The sequence below is a fragment of the Chanos chanos genome, chromosome 1 (genome assembly GCF_902362185.1).
Source record: "Chanos chanos chromosome 1, fChaCha1.1, whole genome shotgun sequence".
Taxonomy (NCBI): domain Eukaryota; kingdom Metazoa; phylum Chordata; class Actinopteri; order Gonorynchiformes; family Chanidae; genus Chanos; species Chanos chanos.
Window position 1 is genome coordinate 15719711 of NC_044495.1, and position 17500 is coordinate 15737210.

General features: G+C 42.8%; 1 protein-coding gene across 2 annotated transcripts in view; it reads right to left on the reverse strand.

The window, feature by feature from the left end:
- The window catches only part of erc1b (ELKS/RAB6-interacting/CAST family member 1b), a 154285-nt gene that overhangs the window by 39677 nt on the left and 97108 nt on the right, over positions 1 to 17500 (reverse strand). For both annotated transcript variants that reach the window (XM_030779991.1, XM_030779982.1), the window contains one exon: positions 3676 to 3823. In XM_030779991.1, the coding sequence (XP_030635851.1) occupies positions 3676 to 3823 (148 nt within the window). The remainder of the gene's footprint in view (positions 1 to 3675; positions 3824 to 17500) is intronic.

Consider the following 17500-nt stretch of genomic DNA (forward strand, 5'->3'; position numbering starts at 1 on the left):
ACATTACTGGAAATTTATTATGTTAATGCTTTGGTAATGCTGTAAAACACACAAAAATGCCACAGTACTGAACTGAGAGTGAGAGAGAGAGAGAGAGGAAGAGAGAGAAAGAGAGGCTGTAGGCTACATTTTGATGACTTCCAGCCAGAACACCCTGTTGTAAATCTCCACTGAGATCTTTAAGCACCATCTGAAAAGTTACTTTACATCAAGCAGGGCCCCCCAAGGTCAAAAAGTCACAGTCAGCGACTCCCATCAACTCTTAACACACACCTTACAAACCCTTCTTTTTCTCTGAAAGCTGGAAGTAACCTACTGGGACTTAGAGCCTGTAGCAGGTGTGTGTGTGTGTGTCTGTGTGTGTGTGTGTGTGTGTGTGTGTGTGTGCATGTGTGTGTGTGCGTGTGTGCATGTGTGTGTGTGTGCGTGTGCATATGTATGTGTGTGTGCGTGTGTGTGCATGTGCATGTGTGTGTGAGAGAGAGAGAAAGGGAAAGAGAAGCTTCAGTTGCTAACATGTGAAGACACCAAAGATTGTCTCAGAGTCAGATAAATTGAGACAGTGTCTCCTTAACTGTATGTCTGTAAGAACAGTGTCTCCTTATCTGTATGTCTGTAAGAACAGTGTCTCTTTAACTGTATGTCTGTAAGAACAGTGTCTCTTTAACTGTGTGTCTGTAAGAACAGTGTCTCTTTAACTGTATGTCCGTAATTACAGTGTCTCCTTAACTGTATGTCTGTAAGAACAGTGTCTCCTTAACTGTGTGTCTGTAAGAACAGTGTCTCTTTAACTGTATGTCCGTAATAACAGTGTCTACTTAACTGTATGTCCGTAATAACAGTGTCTACTTAACTGTATGTCTGTAAGAACAGTGTCTCCTTAACTGTATGTCTGTAAGAACAGTGTCTCTTTAACTGTATGTCTGTAAGAACAGTGTCTCTTTAACTGTATGTCTGTAAGAACAGTGTCTCTTTAACTGTGTGTCCGTAAGAACAGTGTCTCTTTAACTGTATGTCTGTAAGAACAGTGTCTACTTAACTGTATGTCTGTAAGAACAGTGTCTCTTTAACTGTGTGTCTGTAAGAACAGTGTCTCTTTAACTGTATGTCTGTAAGAACAGTGTCTCTTTAACTGTGTGTCTGTAAGAACAGTGTCTCTTTAACTGTGTGTCTGTAAGAACAGTGTCTCTTTAACTGTATGTCTGTAAGAACAGTGTCTCTTTAACTGTATGTCTGTAAGAACAGTGTCTCTTTAACTGTATGTCTGTAAGAACAGCTGAAGGAATCACATTTAGTCCTGCTGTTTATTTCTCATGCAGTAAATTTGTGATGCTGAATGGTGATTTTTTTTTCTGGTGATTAATTGCTTTTCTCCCCTCCCTTCTCTAAGTTGATCTGCAGTCTCCAGAAGCAACATAAAGCAGTCCCATCAATGTTGGTAAACTGACTGCTGACACTAAAGAGCCTGGAACAGCCTAAATCTTTGCTTGGTCATCCTGCGATGCTGAGCCTCTCAAACTCCACAGGATGATGAAATTATCTGCTTATAGATTTAAATTTACATCATGTTTCTACACTCACAAATGCAGACCTGACCAATCAGACCACAGACATTAGAAATGTCTTTAGATCCTACGTTCAAACTAGAATTCAGTTCAGTCTAGTTCTGCTGGTATTATACATTGTGTCCCGATTCAACCTGGCAAATATGCATGAAACAACACTGGCAGAGAAAGAAAAAACCCTCAGCTAGAAACAGGATGAAATCTTGAGAAGAACCAAGACTGAGAAAGAAGGAGCCACTCCCCCTCTGGCTAGCAATAGCTATTTCAGCAGGTGATAGATTTTGCCTGTTACAGGACAGGAGGAGGACAGGAGTGAATAAAAAAACGGAAAAACTTTCAGATCGTTCATTACACCCCTGATGAGGCTATAGTTGGGTGGAACGTAGATCAGAGATCAGGGACAAAGGTAGTGAATCAGTGGGTAGCTGATTAAAATACAGTTAGTAACTGATTTTAACTGATTATAATACTGTTATGTTATTATAATACTGATTATAATGTGATTAATCTGATTAGCCTTTTCCAGTCAGAGGAGGACTGACTTCCCCTTCTGAGTTGTTCCTCTTAAAACGATTTTTCTTTTTTTCCCCCTATTCTTTCTTAAAAACTAAAAACCGTTAACTGGTCTGTAATTAATAGACCTGGTGTTGTCTTAGCTGTGAAACACGTTTAACTGTCAAATGCTTAAAAAAAAAAACAGACCCGTTCCTTGGCAGGATAGGGTTGCGGAGTGATTCATAATCTTGTTGAAACTATTCTCATTTGGTCTAAAAGGGGAAAGGCAAAACGGCATCTCTTACTATTAGTTACTGAAATGAGTTTTTACTTAGTCAGCCTTAAAGATTTCTGCATTAATATAATTACCGGATTTTAAAATTTTAACCATACAAACACTACGTGTCGGCCCAGTTTGATAAAAAATTATCAGACAAATCTCAGTTACAAGGAAACTGTCAAAACAGGTCCATTGGTAAAAGGGCTGAACTGCCCCTGTAAAGAGTCTTATTTTTCTACTGTGAGGTTAGAGCCAAAACTGGCCCTGGGTAAGTGCATGGGGTACTGTGTGTCTGTGGCTCTGTTGAGTATACAGTATATTCCATATCAGTGGGAGTGGGTTTGGCCTTATGCTCCAAGCAATCTGGGGCGAGGATGGACCCTCCTTCAAGCTATCTTTTCATGACACCCATTTCCTGTGGAATGCAGGAGCCATGCCCTGTACTGATAACTGCATGCCACTCAGACAGAGAGAGAGAGAGAGAGAGAGAGAGGGAGAGGGAGAGGGAGAGGAAGAGAGAGAGAGAGAGAGAGAAAAGGATGAAGAGAGGAGGTGAAACCTGGAGACACTCTCACCACTGTGCTTGGCTTTGGAGCTGAAGTGGTTTGGTTTCTCTCTGAACGAGACCTTGGAGACTCAGAAATAGTGTACTGTGTCCATCGACGTGTATCTTCTATGAGAGCCTGCTGAATGAGGTGTGTTGTCTTGATGTATTTGTTTATGCGTTTATGTCAGTTTTTATATACCTGCATAGGTTTGTGAGTTTGTATTTGGTTTAGGGATGTGTTCTGTGTGTGTAGTTGAGTTTGTGTTTGTGTGGGTGTTGGTGGGGAATTGAGGGATAATCCTAAAATTGCCCTCCCTGGTGGGTCTGAGGTTGACCAGCTGCACCCTGATGGTTTCATCCGTTCCCTCAACCCCCCACACGAAACAGCACAGTCATTAACAAATGTTCAGTAGGATAAAGCCTCAGAAGCTATAAAAACAATACTGACAGTTCTACCATTAAGGGCCATTTACAATTAATGGAGCCAAATAACCAGGGTAAAACTCAGAGCCCTCAGTGTTAAACATAGAGGATACTGTGTTTAATGTAATGACACTGTGCTTAATGTATTGGTACATGGTGATTTTCTTGATTTTTGTAGTTCCAAATAGGAACTTTATTGAAACTCATGTTGAGGCTGCACTGTTTCCAATATGACATCACTGTTCTCTACTTTGTTTTTTTCTCCCAGGTTTGAAACAAGCCTCCTTATTCCCGACCACTTTGGCTGCACACGTGAAAGCACTGTGGAGGTCAAGTCTTGGGGTTAAATTCTCTCTGCATCTTACCTGCTGTTTGAGTTGCTGAACAAGTCTGTCTTTCTCTCTTTTGAGTAGAGCCACCTCGTCTTGTGTTTTCTTCTTCTTAGAGGAGGACAACTCCAACAGGGCGATGTTGGCGTCTTTCTCACTGATGGCTGCCAACAGTGCCTCCTGTCTGTAAGGGGGACAAACACAAGATCACCCATCAGAAGGCTGTGAATGAGCTACCAATAGTTTGTCAATAGCTCATAGCTCCTTTATGTTGACAAATGAAACTTGCTGATGGCTGAAGTGCTGTCAGGGTGCTTATGTTATATTTATGTCATTAAATGTCATATTATGACATTTAATGATTATGACATATTAATGACTATGATTATTGAACCTGAGTACATATAAATGACACTGCTCTTCCCAAACAGAACCTGTCCATCCTTGCTGAGCATCTGGCAACTCTATCATTTTGATGGTTTCAACCACCCCCCCCCCCCCCCAAAAAAACAGACATATAGTTTGTTGGAAGAAACGGTGAGATAAGATGAGACATAGAGAAAGGCATGACAGAGAGAGGAAGGAGAACAAATGAGCTGTATGGGACAGACAGGAAAAACGGATGAGCAGCTATGGGGCCTCTACACACACATACATTTCTCAAACTAAGGAAATGGAATAGTTGAACATCTAAAGGCTGAGAAAAAAGAAGAAAGCACAGGCTGACATCACCCTTGTCAAAACTTTTCTGTAATTTTTCACTTTTAAATGTGTTGTCCATGTTTTTTTTTTTGTTCTTTTCAGTGAAACAATGTATTCCTCCTGTCTTTGATCCTTTCCTCATACAAATTGTAAGGCTATAGCTGTGACCTCTGTGCTCATACATGTTTGGACAGAAAAACAAACCCAAAGTGGAAAAAAAGGCAGTCCCTCATTTTTGAAACATGTTAGTCTTCAAACTGCCATCTAATCAACCATTGCTGATGACAACATGTGGTGAAAGGTCAAGAACTTTGTCACCCTCAGCTGAAGAGCCAACCATTAAAGAGAACCTCCAAATCTCTGATTATTTCAATCAACACTTGCCTGTTTCTCCTCCATCTATCTCTCCCATTTATCCGTCTTTTCAGGAGTATCATTCCAGAGATACAAGTCTCTGCTCCCACAAGTCTCTGCTCACACACACACACACGCCAACCCTTTCTTTTAAGAACCATTATGAAAGCCACAAACATCGCATCTCTCTCTTTTTCTCTAACAAACACACACACACATACACCCTCCTTAAAGGAGCATTTTCAGAGGGGTCGCAATAAGTGTTTCTTTCTCTGGTTTGTATGTGACTATAATTATGCTGTGGGTGTGAGAGCAGTGTGACAGATTTATGTGGGCTGTGTGAAGGAGATGCAGAGTGTCAGACCACTGAGACGCCGCACAGAATGTCCGGTATGGCCAGAACGGTCAAAACTAAACACGGCCTATCTCTCGCATTCCTCCACTCCAACAACAGCCAATCATAAATGATGGCAGAAAGAAGGGAGGAATGTTAAACGAGTGCAGATCTGAGGTCTGCTACTTTGAACAGTTGGAATTTTTACGGTCAGATCAACCATGACCATCCTGGGGTGAGATATGTATTTTGGTTCTTCTGCACAATCTGAATAAAGCTGGAAGAGATATATGGAGTAAAGGCTAGAGAAAATGAGTGTGGAGAGAAGGACAGGGTGAGGATAGAGTCTGTGTGTGTGTGTGTGTGTGTGTGTGTGTGTGTGTGTGTGAGTGTGAGTGTATGTGAGTGTGAGAGAGAGAGCGAGAGGGAGAGAAATGGAGGTAGAGAGAGACCACCCTTGAAGATGCGCTCTGGGGTAAAGAGGTTGAATGTTGCAGGAATCACAGCAAAAAGAATGTGTAGTTCTCAAAAATACACACTCACACACACACACAAAACTACACATGTTCCTTGTGCAATTTTTTTTCCTCACAAAACACATCAAACTAAAAAAGACTCTTACACAAATTCTGCCCCTGATGAAAAGTTGATGAAATATATTATCAACATATCTCATTAACTACTACGTCTTCTGAAGTCAAGACTTTCAATACCTCAGCTGGTCTTCCGTGAATCCCGATTATTTGTGGCGTGAGTGTGATGGGACATTGTAAAATGCTCTATTAAATGGAGTGGGAAGAGTTCAGGTAATTTTATGAGGAGAATCCACTGGTTGAGGTTGTGTACCTCACACTCCGTGTTCTAGCACATAAACAGAAAATATAGGCCAGTTGCCTTAAACAAACTGAATGTTGGAGAAACTCCAGCACTTTCAAATAAATAAATAAATAAATAAATAAACAAATAACCCTCACTCAACGCCCCCCCCCATCACCAACTGGCCAAGAGCCACCACTTGAGTTTTTTTGAGAGCTTTTTTCACCCTGTGTGTGGGTGTGTGTGGTAGGGGTTGCACAGAGTACTCAAGCATTCGAGTACTCGGGCCGTTACATCAATTCTCGAGTTTCTATACTATCGTCGAGTACTCGCTAATCGCTTGATGCTAGATCTCGCGCGCACTCCGTTTCCAGTTAGAGCCCTTGGTAAACAAGAGGAATGATGGCGACAGGATGAAAGGGTGAATCGGTTGTTTGTTTGCTTTATTGTTGCATTTCACTGTGCAAATTTTCTTTCCCAACTGTCGTTGTGATGAAATAAACGTGCAACATTTGTGAGTTGTGAGCGGATTTCTCAAGGATGCCTCTAGCATCGAGTCTGTCATATAATAGACTGGGCTACTAACGCGGCTAAACAAATTACTGTTGTTAAAAGATAGATGCAAGCAAACATGACTAATTTCATTTTTAAGTCGGTTAGGCTTACTAATGATGACCAGGCAAAAAACCAGCCGCTATATCTAAACACAATAAGAACATTCAACGGAGAAATAATTATGCGTTCTTAAATTTACCTGGGTTTAACACACTATAGTGTATATAGTGTATAGAGCTTTCTATCTTGGGCTATTGTAGAATGCTGGTAGCAATACGTTAAAATATCGTCGGTATCATCCATACTTTACCATTGTGTAAGATAAGACCAAGTATTATCTTCATATCATAACATTAATTTTATGCTTTGCCCCATGTGCTGAGACCAACCACATCATAGCTGCATAGTCTTTTAATTGATGCAGCAGCATCCATGATCCCCCCCCCACCGAGTTCTCGAATTGTAAAATTATGTACTTGTGCAACCCCTAGTATGTAGTGTGTGTGAAAGAGTGAGAGAGAGTGTTTGTGTGTGTATGTGTGTGTGTGTGTGTGAGAGAGAGAGAGAGAGAGAGAGAGAGAGTGTGTGTGTGGGAGAGAGAGTGTTATTAAGTATTCTTCTTTTTCATATTTTCTGTGCATATGTGTGTGTGTTTATTTGCGTGTGTGAGAGTGTAACACAGGCTGGTAGAGACAAAGTTAAACGTGGAAAGGCACAAACACACCCAAGTCTCTTCTCCGCAAGGACCCTCGTGTTTATCTCCTCTCCTCTCGAGGCTGACAAACCCACCTTAGCACTGATAGCAAGGGACCAACTGACTGCACAAGCATCTCTGCTTCACAGTAACACACACACACGTGCACACACACACACACACACACACACACACACAGACTTTAGAAAACACTCAACATACTGTGTGTGTCATGTCAACTGTGAGAGAGAGTGAGTGGGAGAGAGATCTGAATGATGTAAGACAGACAAAGGGATCTCAAAGCTGCTAAACTTTAAAGGTGATGCAAAAAGTCAGAGAAAATATGAGGAAAGGGAAAAAGTGACCTTTTACTTATCTTTCTTTACGTCCTGAACCGTCTTAATTCAATCTTTCAAATGTTTAAACTTTAAGAAAAATAATGGGTAAACTACGAATGGCTGAGGCATCGATTTCATAAATCTGGTCTTTAACAGAAAAGTCCTCAGACTAAACAGAGTGAGCACGTTCTTGGATCACCTCCTGTTCATCTCAGCTGAAGCACAGAGAGGGATTCCAGAGCACATTTAAACTATGGACATCTGAGACGGATTTGTTTAACAACACGACACAACAAACCACCATTCTCCACTTACATACGAAGCTCAGTATAACATCAAGCCACTGAGCCTCACAAAAGTGTGTCTGTGTGTGTGTGTGTGTGTGTGCGCGCGCATGTGTCTACCAACCCAGCAGTCCTCAAAAACAGAGAAGACACAGAGATCTCGAGGGGAGACCCAGTTGTGCTGTGTCTGATGTACTACAAGGGGCTACTGCCACACAGTCGTTGCCATAGGAACATGTGGAAACTCCTTGTGTGGAAACAATTACTTGTGGGAGGAATCGAGAGAGGAAGATGGAGAGAAAACCTCTTTGGACATGAACCTTGGGAGGTAAAGGGACACCTGTGGAAGCTATTACTGAATAGCCACATCAAAAAAAGGAAAAGGATAGTGTTTGAGTGGAGGAGAGATATAGCAATGTAGTCAGATTGGGATAGCACACAGACACACAAGGGCTCAATGCTGGTGGAGCCCAAACGACTGATAGGAACTTTCAGTGAGAGATAACAATGTATTTAAAATGGGCTGTATAAAAGCACCTGAACAGAAATGCACACACACACACACACAAACATATTCTCTATGGCATCAAACATGTAGGGACAAAAATATTCTGTTTCTAATAATGAATACATCAAACAACTATTCTTTCATAACCTGAAATCTACACCATAACCATTATGAGTCTGCCCCCCCCCCCCCCCCCCCCCCCCGCCAAACTCCTATGGCCTTGTCAATAGTATTTAGAATTTAGAGCATTAGCAGAGTCTGAAAACCACAGAGAGGAGACAACATCGTTATCAGAACTGTAAATGGTGGTGAAAAGGATAACAAAGGTCAGAGTCTTTGTCCTCGGTAACCCTAATGGGTCAGGCGTGAGTAAAGGCCCTTCAAGTATGAGAGAGTGACCTAAAGGTGAAAGAGCTTTGCTGAAGCAGTCTGAGGTCACCATCTGAACTGTTCCACAGTATGACTTGCATTCCCGCCTAAGAGAGGGCAGAAAAAGCAGCCCTAAGGTTAAAGCCTGCTCTAGAGAGGCTTACTTTGAACACTCAGTATCTTTTCCTCCCCAACAAATGTGTGTGCAAACACACACGTAACACACACACACACATAACACACACACAGTGTACACGGAGGCTGAAGTGCTGGTTGGATATACTGTCCCTAAATTCCTTGGCTCTGCTGCTTCCTCTCTGTGTCCTCGAATCTGTAGAATCCTGGCCGTCATAAACAGACGCCTGACGCGGGGCCCCTGCCACTCACCACCCAACTCCTGTATTTGTGTGTGTGTGTGTGTGTGAGTGCGCGCGCAGAGGGCCTCCTGTTCATCCCAAGGTCAAGCGTTATAAATCACATACACACCTATTTCAGTCCCAGTTGTAGAAACAGTCGACACCCTGTCTTAAGTGAAGGCCGTGTCAATGAATATCTGCCCTACAGTCTTATCTCTGTAATCTGTCGAGCAGGGACCTAGTTACAGCTTATCAAGAGTATCTCCTCTCAGCTCTAGTCACAGGAACCAACTGGACACTGTGGTTTTTTCCACAGCAGCACTGACACAACTCATCTACCCACTACTCATAAAGCTCTTGATGAGCTGCATCAGATGTGATAGAGTAGATCTAGATTAAAAGCATGTTGTTTTAAAAGAACACATTCCAGAACATTCACAGCACTGCAGGGAGTCCACTGTGTATTTGGATGTGTGTGGCCGTCCTTTTTAAACACATATTCCAGCTTAACTGTACCCAAAGAGAGACAGTAGGACCTTTCCCACTCTTGTCAACTCTTCAAATGGAGGTAAAAAGTCCCTCAAGGCCATACCACACTGATGGAAAGCTTGTTTAAGGGTCTAGTTACATCACTGCCTTGATGGAAGAAAAGGTGGTTTCATAAACCAGGCGGTTTACTGGAACAGAACAAGGAGGGGTGTGTGTGTGTGGTAATGGTACCACAGACCAAAATGAAATGCCCTAAAACCAACCACTGAACCCAGCTACCAGCAGCATACCACACAATGCGATTAAACAATTGAATAAACAAAATGGATGAATGGGCTCTTACAAAGTTACGCACCAATCGAACCAGACCCCTCAACCAGCAGAGGTAAGACAAAAATGCCTATCCAAATCAATTATGCAACACTGACCTACATTGAAAAACCACACTCTCACCCCATTACAAACTCTGAGGCCACAAACCACCCCGTCAAAGTTAACGAATCTCCAAAGGTGACAGATCCAAATGTCTACTTCATTCTTTCCTGGGACCAGAGAGGGCCACATGCTCATTCCAACCAGAATGAGAACTTGTCATCTTTGACCTCTTACTTGACTTCCCTGCCTGGTAGTCTTTGGTGTCCTCTCTCAGCATTTCATGGGTTTTGCACTGGGTTAGCAGCTGTCTGCAAAACATCTGTAGACCAAATCCAACACAATCTCCCATTCCTCTCACCTCCTCTTTAACTCTCCCACCATAAACATAGATAACTTTCATAGTTTAATGGGATATTATGACACGTAACCGCAATCATGAGCAGCACTCTCATCCTCTAAATATTTTTGGTGTTGAAGCATGTTAATAAAACCGGGGAGAGAAAAAATGATTCTTTCTTCCTGCTGCTGCTCATCTCTGAACACTTCAGCTTAAGTCTGGTCTTCTCCTGCCAAAATGACCCCTCTGGCTCCCATAGTGACGAGAAACAACACATCCTACTGTGATCATTAAAGGTTTCTAGGGCACAGGAAAAGAGCAAGTGCCTTTATATGTAATGTTGGCTGCATTCAATCTATATACAAACACACAGGAACACATGAGTGTTAGTGAGGCAGAGGAAATGCTGAACGGATAACTGACTGATAACTGAACTGTTTTCCCATACACATTCACACACCCTATCTGAATGGGGTGATGGGCCAATGTGAAAAAAAGGTGAATAGTAGTGGTTTACAGTCATTTCAGATAGACTGTGTTGTGTTAGTTTACTCTGAGTCTTTCATGTAGAAAGAGAGGGAGCAATAGGAAAGGAGTATTAAAGACAAGGAGAAGGAAAGAAAATAGGTAATACAAATAGAGAGAGAGGAGAACCCATCAGCACTAGTTCTGTTAGGTCAAGTGTTTTTCTTCTGTCATCACTGAGCAGAGCCTTTTGGACCATGCATTTAGGGATGTGGACAGGATTACTGCTACTCAGCCTGGATTAATACCTCTCTGTCTTTTCACCAGAAACGGATAGCCCCAACAAATCCTACACCTTCACTCCTTCTCTATCTTTTACTATCAGTTTCTCATTTTAGCATATCTTCACTCGTTTTCTCCTTGGTCGTTTTCTTAACTGTGCTGCTCTTTATAAACCATCCTTAGGTTTGAGTGTTTTCCCTCATTGTCTACTCCTCTGTCCTTCTTTAAACACGATGGCTGCGCTGTTTTCTCCGGGAGAGGAATTTTTCCGTCCTCCTCTGGGTGTCATGATGTCACTGAGAGGGTGAAGGACACTGAGCCTTAGCAGATGATCCAGAACATGTTCTGAGGGGCCCTAACCCGAGGAGGCCTACATATGGCACACTGATAGCCCTCGCAGCTTCCTTGGCTTCAAACAGCCACTTAAAGGCTCTTTATCAGGCCGGTGCTAATGCCCTGCTCTGATCCCTGACTGAGGAATGACTGCTGCTCACGCTCTGTTCTTGAGGGGAAAACCTCGGACTCTCCAAATCACGACGCAGCACACGACCGCCTGTTTGCCTGCCTGTTGTCAACCCCTCCTAACACAACTCACTTTTATCTGACCCTCAGTTCTGCTATTTGACCATGCAGAAGTCTGACTGTTCAAAGCCATACATAAACATTCCACACGAGGTTATATATTCATGTGTGTTTGTGTGTGATACCGTATTAGACATTAAAGGACAGTTAAGACATGTGTCATGGCGTAGAAACTAGACTGAAAACAGTTTATTAATCTGTTCCATTAATCAAAACTGGAAGGACTGCTGTTGGAAATATTATTTCAGCTTTGTTTCCTTGGATACAGAAGCTCACCGAGTCTGGAAACATTTTAACTCCTTTTCTCAGACCCATAAAGTCTGCTTAAACAAACAGTATCCTTTTAAACTATGAACACTGAGAGATCTGAAAATGCCCCTTCTAATTCTCAAAATGTACAACGGCGAGATAAAAATGATCATATTACATATGAGTATGAAACAGGGCATGGCTTCAATATTGCCCACAGGGACTTTCCACCGGGCCCGATGCAAATGCCAGGTTGACTCACAATTAAATGCCGGACACAGAAAGGGGACATAAGGGGAAAAATATGGTGTTCGTCTTTAACTTTACAAGTGTATAAAAATCAGTGAGACTAACTACAAAGGCCGCAGAGCCATCTTAGCAGTGGTCTGAGTGCTATGGCCAGAAAGGGCGGCAGGAGTATAGAGGATGTAGGTATAGCAGTCAGCAATAAGCTAGTGCAGCCACTTAATTGATGCCTGTAAACACAGATCCTACACTCTACTCCCTTTAAAGAGACCAGACCTGGCCTACACTTTTTGGCCACTGCCAGATCTTGTAATGGAGCTTTATGATGTTATTATTTGCCTTTCTACTGTTTATTTATGTCTCTAATTGGAGCCTGAACTCACTCCAAAAGCTAGATGTGGAAAGCTGAGGTTTTAATGGGTCCAACTATGTGTTAGCCACACAGTCTAAGGAATTAGTGTTCACATGACTCTCACATCTACATGAGGACAAGGTGATTTAGTGCTGTTCCGTGCCCTCTGGTTTCACGGATCCGTCCAAACCAGTGTCAAAAAAGTGGCTGCAGAGCTGTGACTGGCACAGACAGCCCTACCTCACACAACAGAAAAGAACAGTTTGGTTTTATGAAGGTTTTACGGCTGGCCTGGACTAGGATGTGATAACTACTTCAGGAGCTAAAACACAAGCTCATCTCCATGTTGACTATTTACAGACAGATGTGTGCTATACAACCCCCCAATCCAGGAGTTCTGCCTTTTTTCACTCTGGCGTTTGAGTTAAAAGCTGTCTTGTCTTTTATCTCTAAAAACAAGACGTGTGCACCTGTGACATTTATTGATTAGTAGAAGTAAAACCCAGACACACTTCCTCTCTCCCAAGTCAAAGCTAAACAGTTCTGAACCACAATGACGCTCTGAAGTGGTGTACATGTAATGACCTGAACTATACCAAGAAAAAAAAATCATGTCTAGTGACCACAACCACAAAAAGTCTGTATTCTACACCTGGGCCAGAGATGTAGAGAGAAAACTGAGGATGCTTATTCTATTCCTTGATGCTTTGGTGTGGACTTGTTCCATCAAGATAACTTCTGGTTCTTCTAATGCCTTAAACTTTGGTTTCCTCAACAAGCCCAGGCTATGAATCTAAGGGCTGACAAGACAGACAAATATGTACACACAGCAGCAGTAGTATGTAATATGTAACATAAACATGCACCTTTCCAAAAGAGTTTTTGCAGAGCCAATGTGCTCTCTTTCTCCCCTCTGTCTGTCTCCGGTCTCCACCCTTCACCCTTACTGGTGATGACAACTCTGTTAGCCACACTATGAGCTACCCGAAAGGCAATGCTGTGCGATTCTGTTGCATGTGTGTGCGTGTGTGGAGGGGGTCAGTAAGGATTTTTTAGGGAGTTTCTTGGATCTGGTTTCACCTCTCAGCAGGGTGTGGTTAAAATCCACCCTTCTGCCAAACCACCTCAGTATAGGGACCAACTTGCAACAAAATCTATATATACCTGTTTATGGTTCGCCCGGGTGTATCTAAGGGGTTCAAAAAAAACAAACAAAAAAAACATGCACAGTGAAAGTGATAGAGGGAAAATTCATTGTAAGAGAAAGAGGTCTGCCTGTCCAATAAGAGTGCATTTCAGGAAGCGGTGGTACCTCTCCTCTACAGTGAGATAACAGCAGTCATTCCGTGCCACTGTGGGGGCAAGCTGAGAGTGGCCCATCAGGTTAAGCACAGATAAATGAAAAGGAGAAAAACAAGTCACAATAGAAAGAAAAACAGCGAGCCATACGTTTCCACCGATAAAGAGATAGAGAAAACGCCCCTGTGTTCCAGGCGTATAGCCTATATACATGTACGTCCAAATGTGGTTATTACAGTCGCCGAACTTGGCTACCCCATTAGGGAAACACAAAAAAGACTGTTTTGAAGGTTGATGGACAGACAGGCAGAAGAGGGTGAAGGGAGGGGGGCATCTGTGACAGACAGAGATTAATGAGCCCCCCCAATGAACCTAAATGCCCTTCAGCTATCTGTAATGCCTGCTAATCAGTGGCATGTCAGCTCACATTGTTGAGATGGTCACACGGTTTCCACACAGGCACATGCGCATGCACACACACACAAATACACACACACACACGAATCAGACTTGTCTTTTCTCTCTCTCTCTCTCTGTTGTTCTCGCTTCCTAGGTACTGGCTGGCAGCTTTGGCCACTGAGACACCTGGTTTTGGTTTTATATCAATGTTTCCTATCTGGAGGGCCCAGAAAATTAAAGGGGAGAGAGGGAGAGAAAAAGAGACAGATAGAGAGAGCGAGAGCCAGAGTGAGAGAGAGCGAGAGAGTGAAAGAGAGAGAGAGATAGTGGGCGCGAAGGACAAGTTTAAATGGAGGCATGACACTAACGTGGACACTCATCCATCACTGTCACCATGGCGACATTCTGGACTGTCCTCTTGCGCATTCCTGTCACTAGGCACGGACACAAACACCACAGCTTGCTCTCTCTATTTCACAGTCTCTAGCACGAGTACATGCCACAGATATTGACCAAAAAAGATAAAGAGAACATACATTAAAAAAAGGACATACTTTTTTACCAACATATACATAAGTCTCTGGAAAGCTCCACATCTGGAGGCAGACAGTTAACATTACTTAATTTACAGCTCGGTGACAGTGTAGTTTTGGCGTCTGTAACTCTTGCTCTTTCTCACAAACATGCTCAAATTTCAGCTCCTCTTTCTGCAGGGGCTGAGGGGCCCCAGTGCTACAGCAGAGCCCCCTGAGGAGAGAATATCTGCCCCTGTGGAGTGCACCAACCAAGGGCCGATTTCCACAACTGGGGTCCTGGATCTCATCTACCGAGAACACTCCCTGGGCTTAGGCAAAAGCTCCCTCTCCTCACTGCACAACTCCTCAGAGAAGGGTGGGGAAAGCTTTGAAGTCTGGAGAATTATATAGCTTTTTAGGTTGAGCCTCAGTGACTGAGACACAATGAGAGATTGACTCACATTTCAAAAGTGTCTGAGTCACCCCAGAATGGACTTTCTTTGTTTTAGCTGACTTCCTACTTCCCTCTCAACTCTGATACATTCAATATGTCAGGTTAAAACATCAAGTAAGAGAGAGGAAGAAGAAGAAGCAGAGGAAGAAGCAGAAGAAGAGAGAAGACAGTCTCCCTGTCTCATGCTCTCTTTCTCTCTCTTTTTAAAGCTCAAAAGCTTTAAAACAATGGAGATTTACAACTGGCTAAAATCATTTACTTCAGGTAGTGATAAAAATCACACGGCTGGTGTTCACAGTCACACAGAGGGAGAGCAAGAATGTACTGAGTGATTTTTCACCATGGAACCACACAGGCCAGAAGATGGACATTTCTCATAGAAGAGGACCACACAGAAAGAGAGAGAGGGATGACAGCACATCTTCTGGTCTCCCCCTCCATTCCAGCTGCAATTTATGACAAGACAGACAACACTTACCAGACTCCCCATCAGTGTTCATCTTTTCCATATTCTCCCTCCTTCACTCCCCACATCTATCCCTTCCTCACTCTTTCTCTCTCTGCGTCTGTCTGTCAGAGATGCTCATCTGCCATACGGCCACACTGTGACACAAGCTGTCACGGCCCCAGTTCTTGAATGACGTCTGACAGCCGACTCAGAGGAGGGAGAGAAAAAGGCGTGTGAGAGTGTGATAATTCTCCAAGTATTACAGAGTGGATTCACAGAGTCAGATTTTAGTTTCTGATATTGAAAGAGCCATTTCCTGTACGGTAACCTGAAGCTGAAACAACACATACACACGCGGTGACTAATGAGAAAAGGTGTAAAGAGAAAAAAAAAAAAAAGTCATACCCAAAGGGGATGGCTCTAACACAATTTTACGAGACCACACAGAACCAAAAAATGTGTGGTCTAGTGTGATTGTGGCTATAGCACAGGAATTCTGTGTCTCTCAGTGTGTGTTTGTATGCGTGTGTACATACATGTCTACGTGTCTGCTTGCCTACAAGACCGATATTTCTTCCTTTTTCTTAATGAAACACAGGTATGGCACACATAACATCCCAGCTTCTCACATACACGCACGAGAGAAACTGTAATATTAAAGTCCGCTCAGAACCGTATGTGCCACGTCGCCAATGACATCAAAGAACTTTCCTCTACAGTGTGTACATTCTCCAGTACGGGAATCCTACACAAATCTTAACACAAACCAAAACATTCTGCTCTCATCCCAGAACATTTAGCTGCCAATCAAACGCTGAGGCCTCGTGAGCTTCCCGCCCTGACCTCCCTTCTCCTCTCCTCTCCTCCGGTTCCCTCTATACTGTTTTGCAGATGGAGGGTTTTGAAGAGAGCCAAACTAAAGGATGGGGAGGGGGTAAAGATTAGGCTTAACTGGCAAGGCCTCCTGAAAGCGGCTGATAATTAAATATCTCTTAGGAAAAACCTTGCTTGTTCTCCAAAATCATTTTTTTTAAATAACTGCTTGTCTGCCTGTCTGCCCAAGCTTGCTTTTCTCATTTTTCCTCTTGATTTCTTGAAATGTTTTTTCTTTTTTTTTTTCTTTCTTTTTCTTTTTTTTTTTTTGCAAGAATAGATATTTAAGGACGATAATTGCCTGGCAGTGGGAACATATAATCAAGTGAAAATGCCGCATGTCTTTCCCCCCTCCTCCTCCTCCTCTGCTTTTTTGGTGAAACGAGTTTTGTTAAGCAAAGATTATGACAGAGAAAAAAAAAACTGGCAATGCGCAAGCAATTAAAGTTGAAAAACATGGCGTGGTATTTAAATGAAGGCTTGACTGACGAGTCCGAAGGGACTCGTTTTTATTGCGCTATTTTCTCGATTTCAATCTCTGTCCTTTTTCCTTTTAGATTTAAAGGAAAAGGAAGAATAAAATCTGGGTAGAACTAAGGCCAGGAGCCATTAACAACGTCTTGGAGTGGAACACAACGCTGAGCCCTGAATTTCACAGATTATATGCACCATTTGACCAAGAGAGCATCCAGTATTGTAATTTAAATGCAATGGAACAGCTCTGCCTGTACTTTTCTACAGCCAGAGAGAAGTTAGTGAATGAGAACACAGGAGGCAAAACCTCTGACATGGCCGACAGCTTTTAGCAAGTCTATATTCATTAACATTAATGCTGACTGATCTAGGCGTTTCCTTTGCATCAGTCTCCAACTATGATGAAAGTCTGTGCATATCATAATTGTTAACTGTGGTTCATAACTTATGGAGCAAACCGTACGGCTCAGCAGGGGTCAGCTGTGTTGCCTTTACAGGACAGCTTTCTGTTGTGTCTGCTATAGAGGACAGACACACACAAACCCAAGTTCAGGCACTCAAGCTCTTTTGCTGGCACAGGTTGGAGGAAAAGTGTGACTGGGCAATCAATTACTTTTGAGCAACACTCCACACTAAACCCAGGACAGAACCATAGTCTGTGTGCTGCACACACATATACTTCTCTGCTTAAACACACAACAATAACAGACAC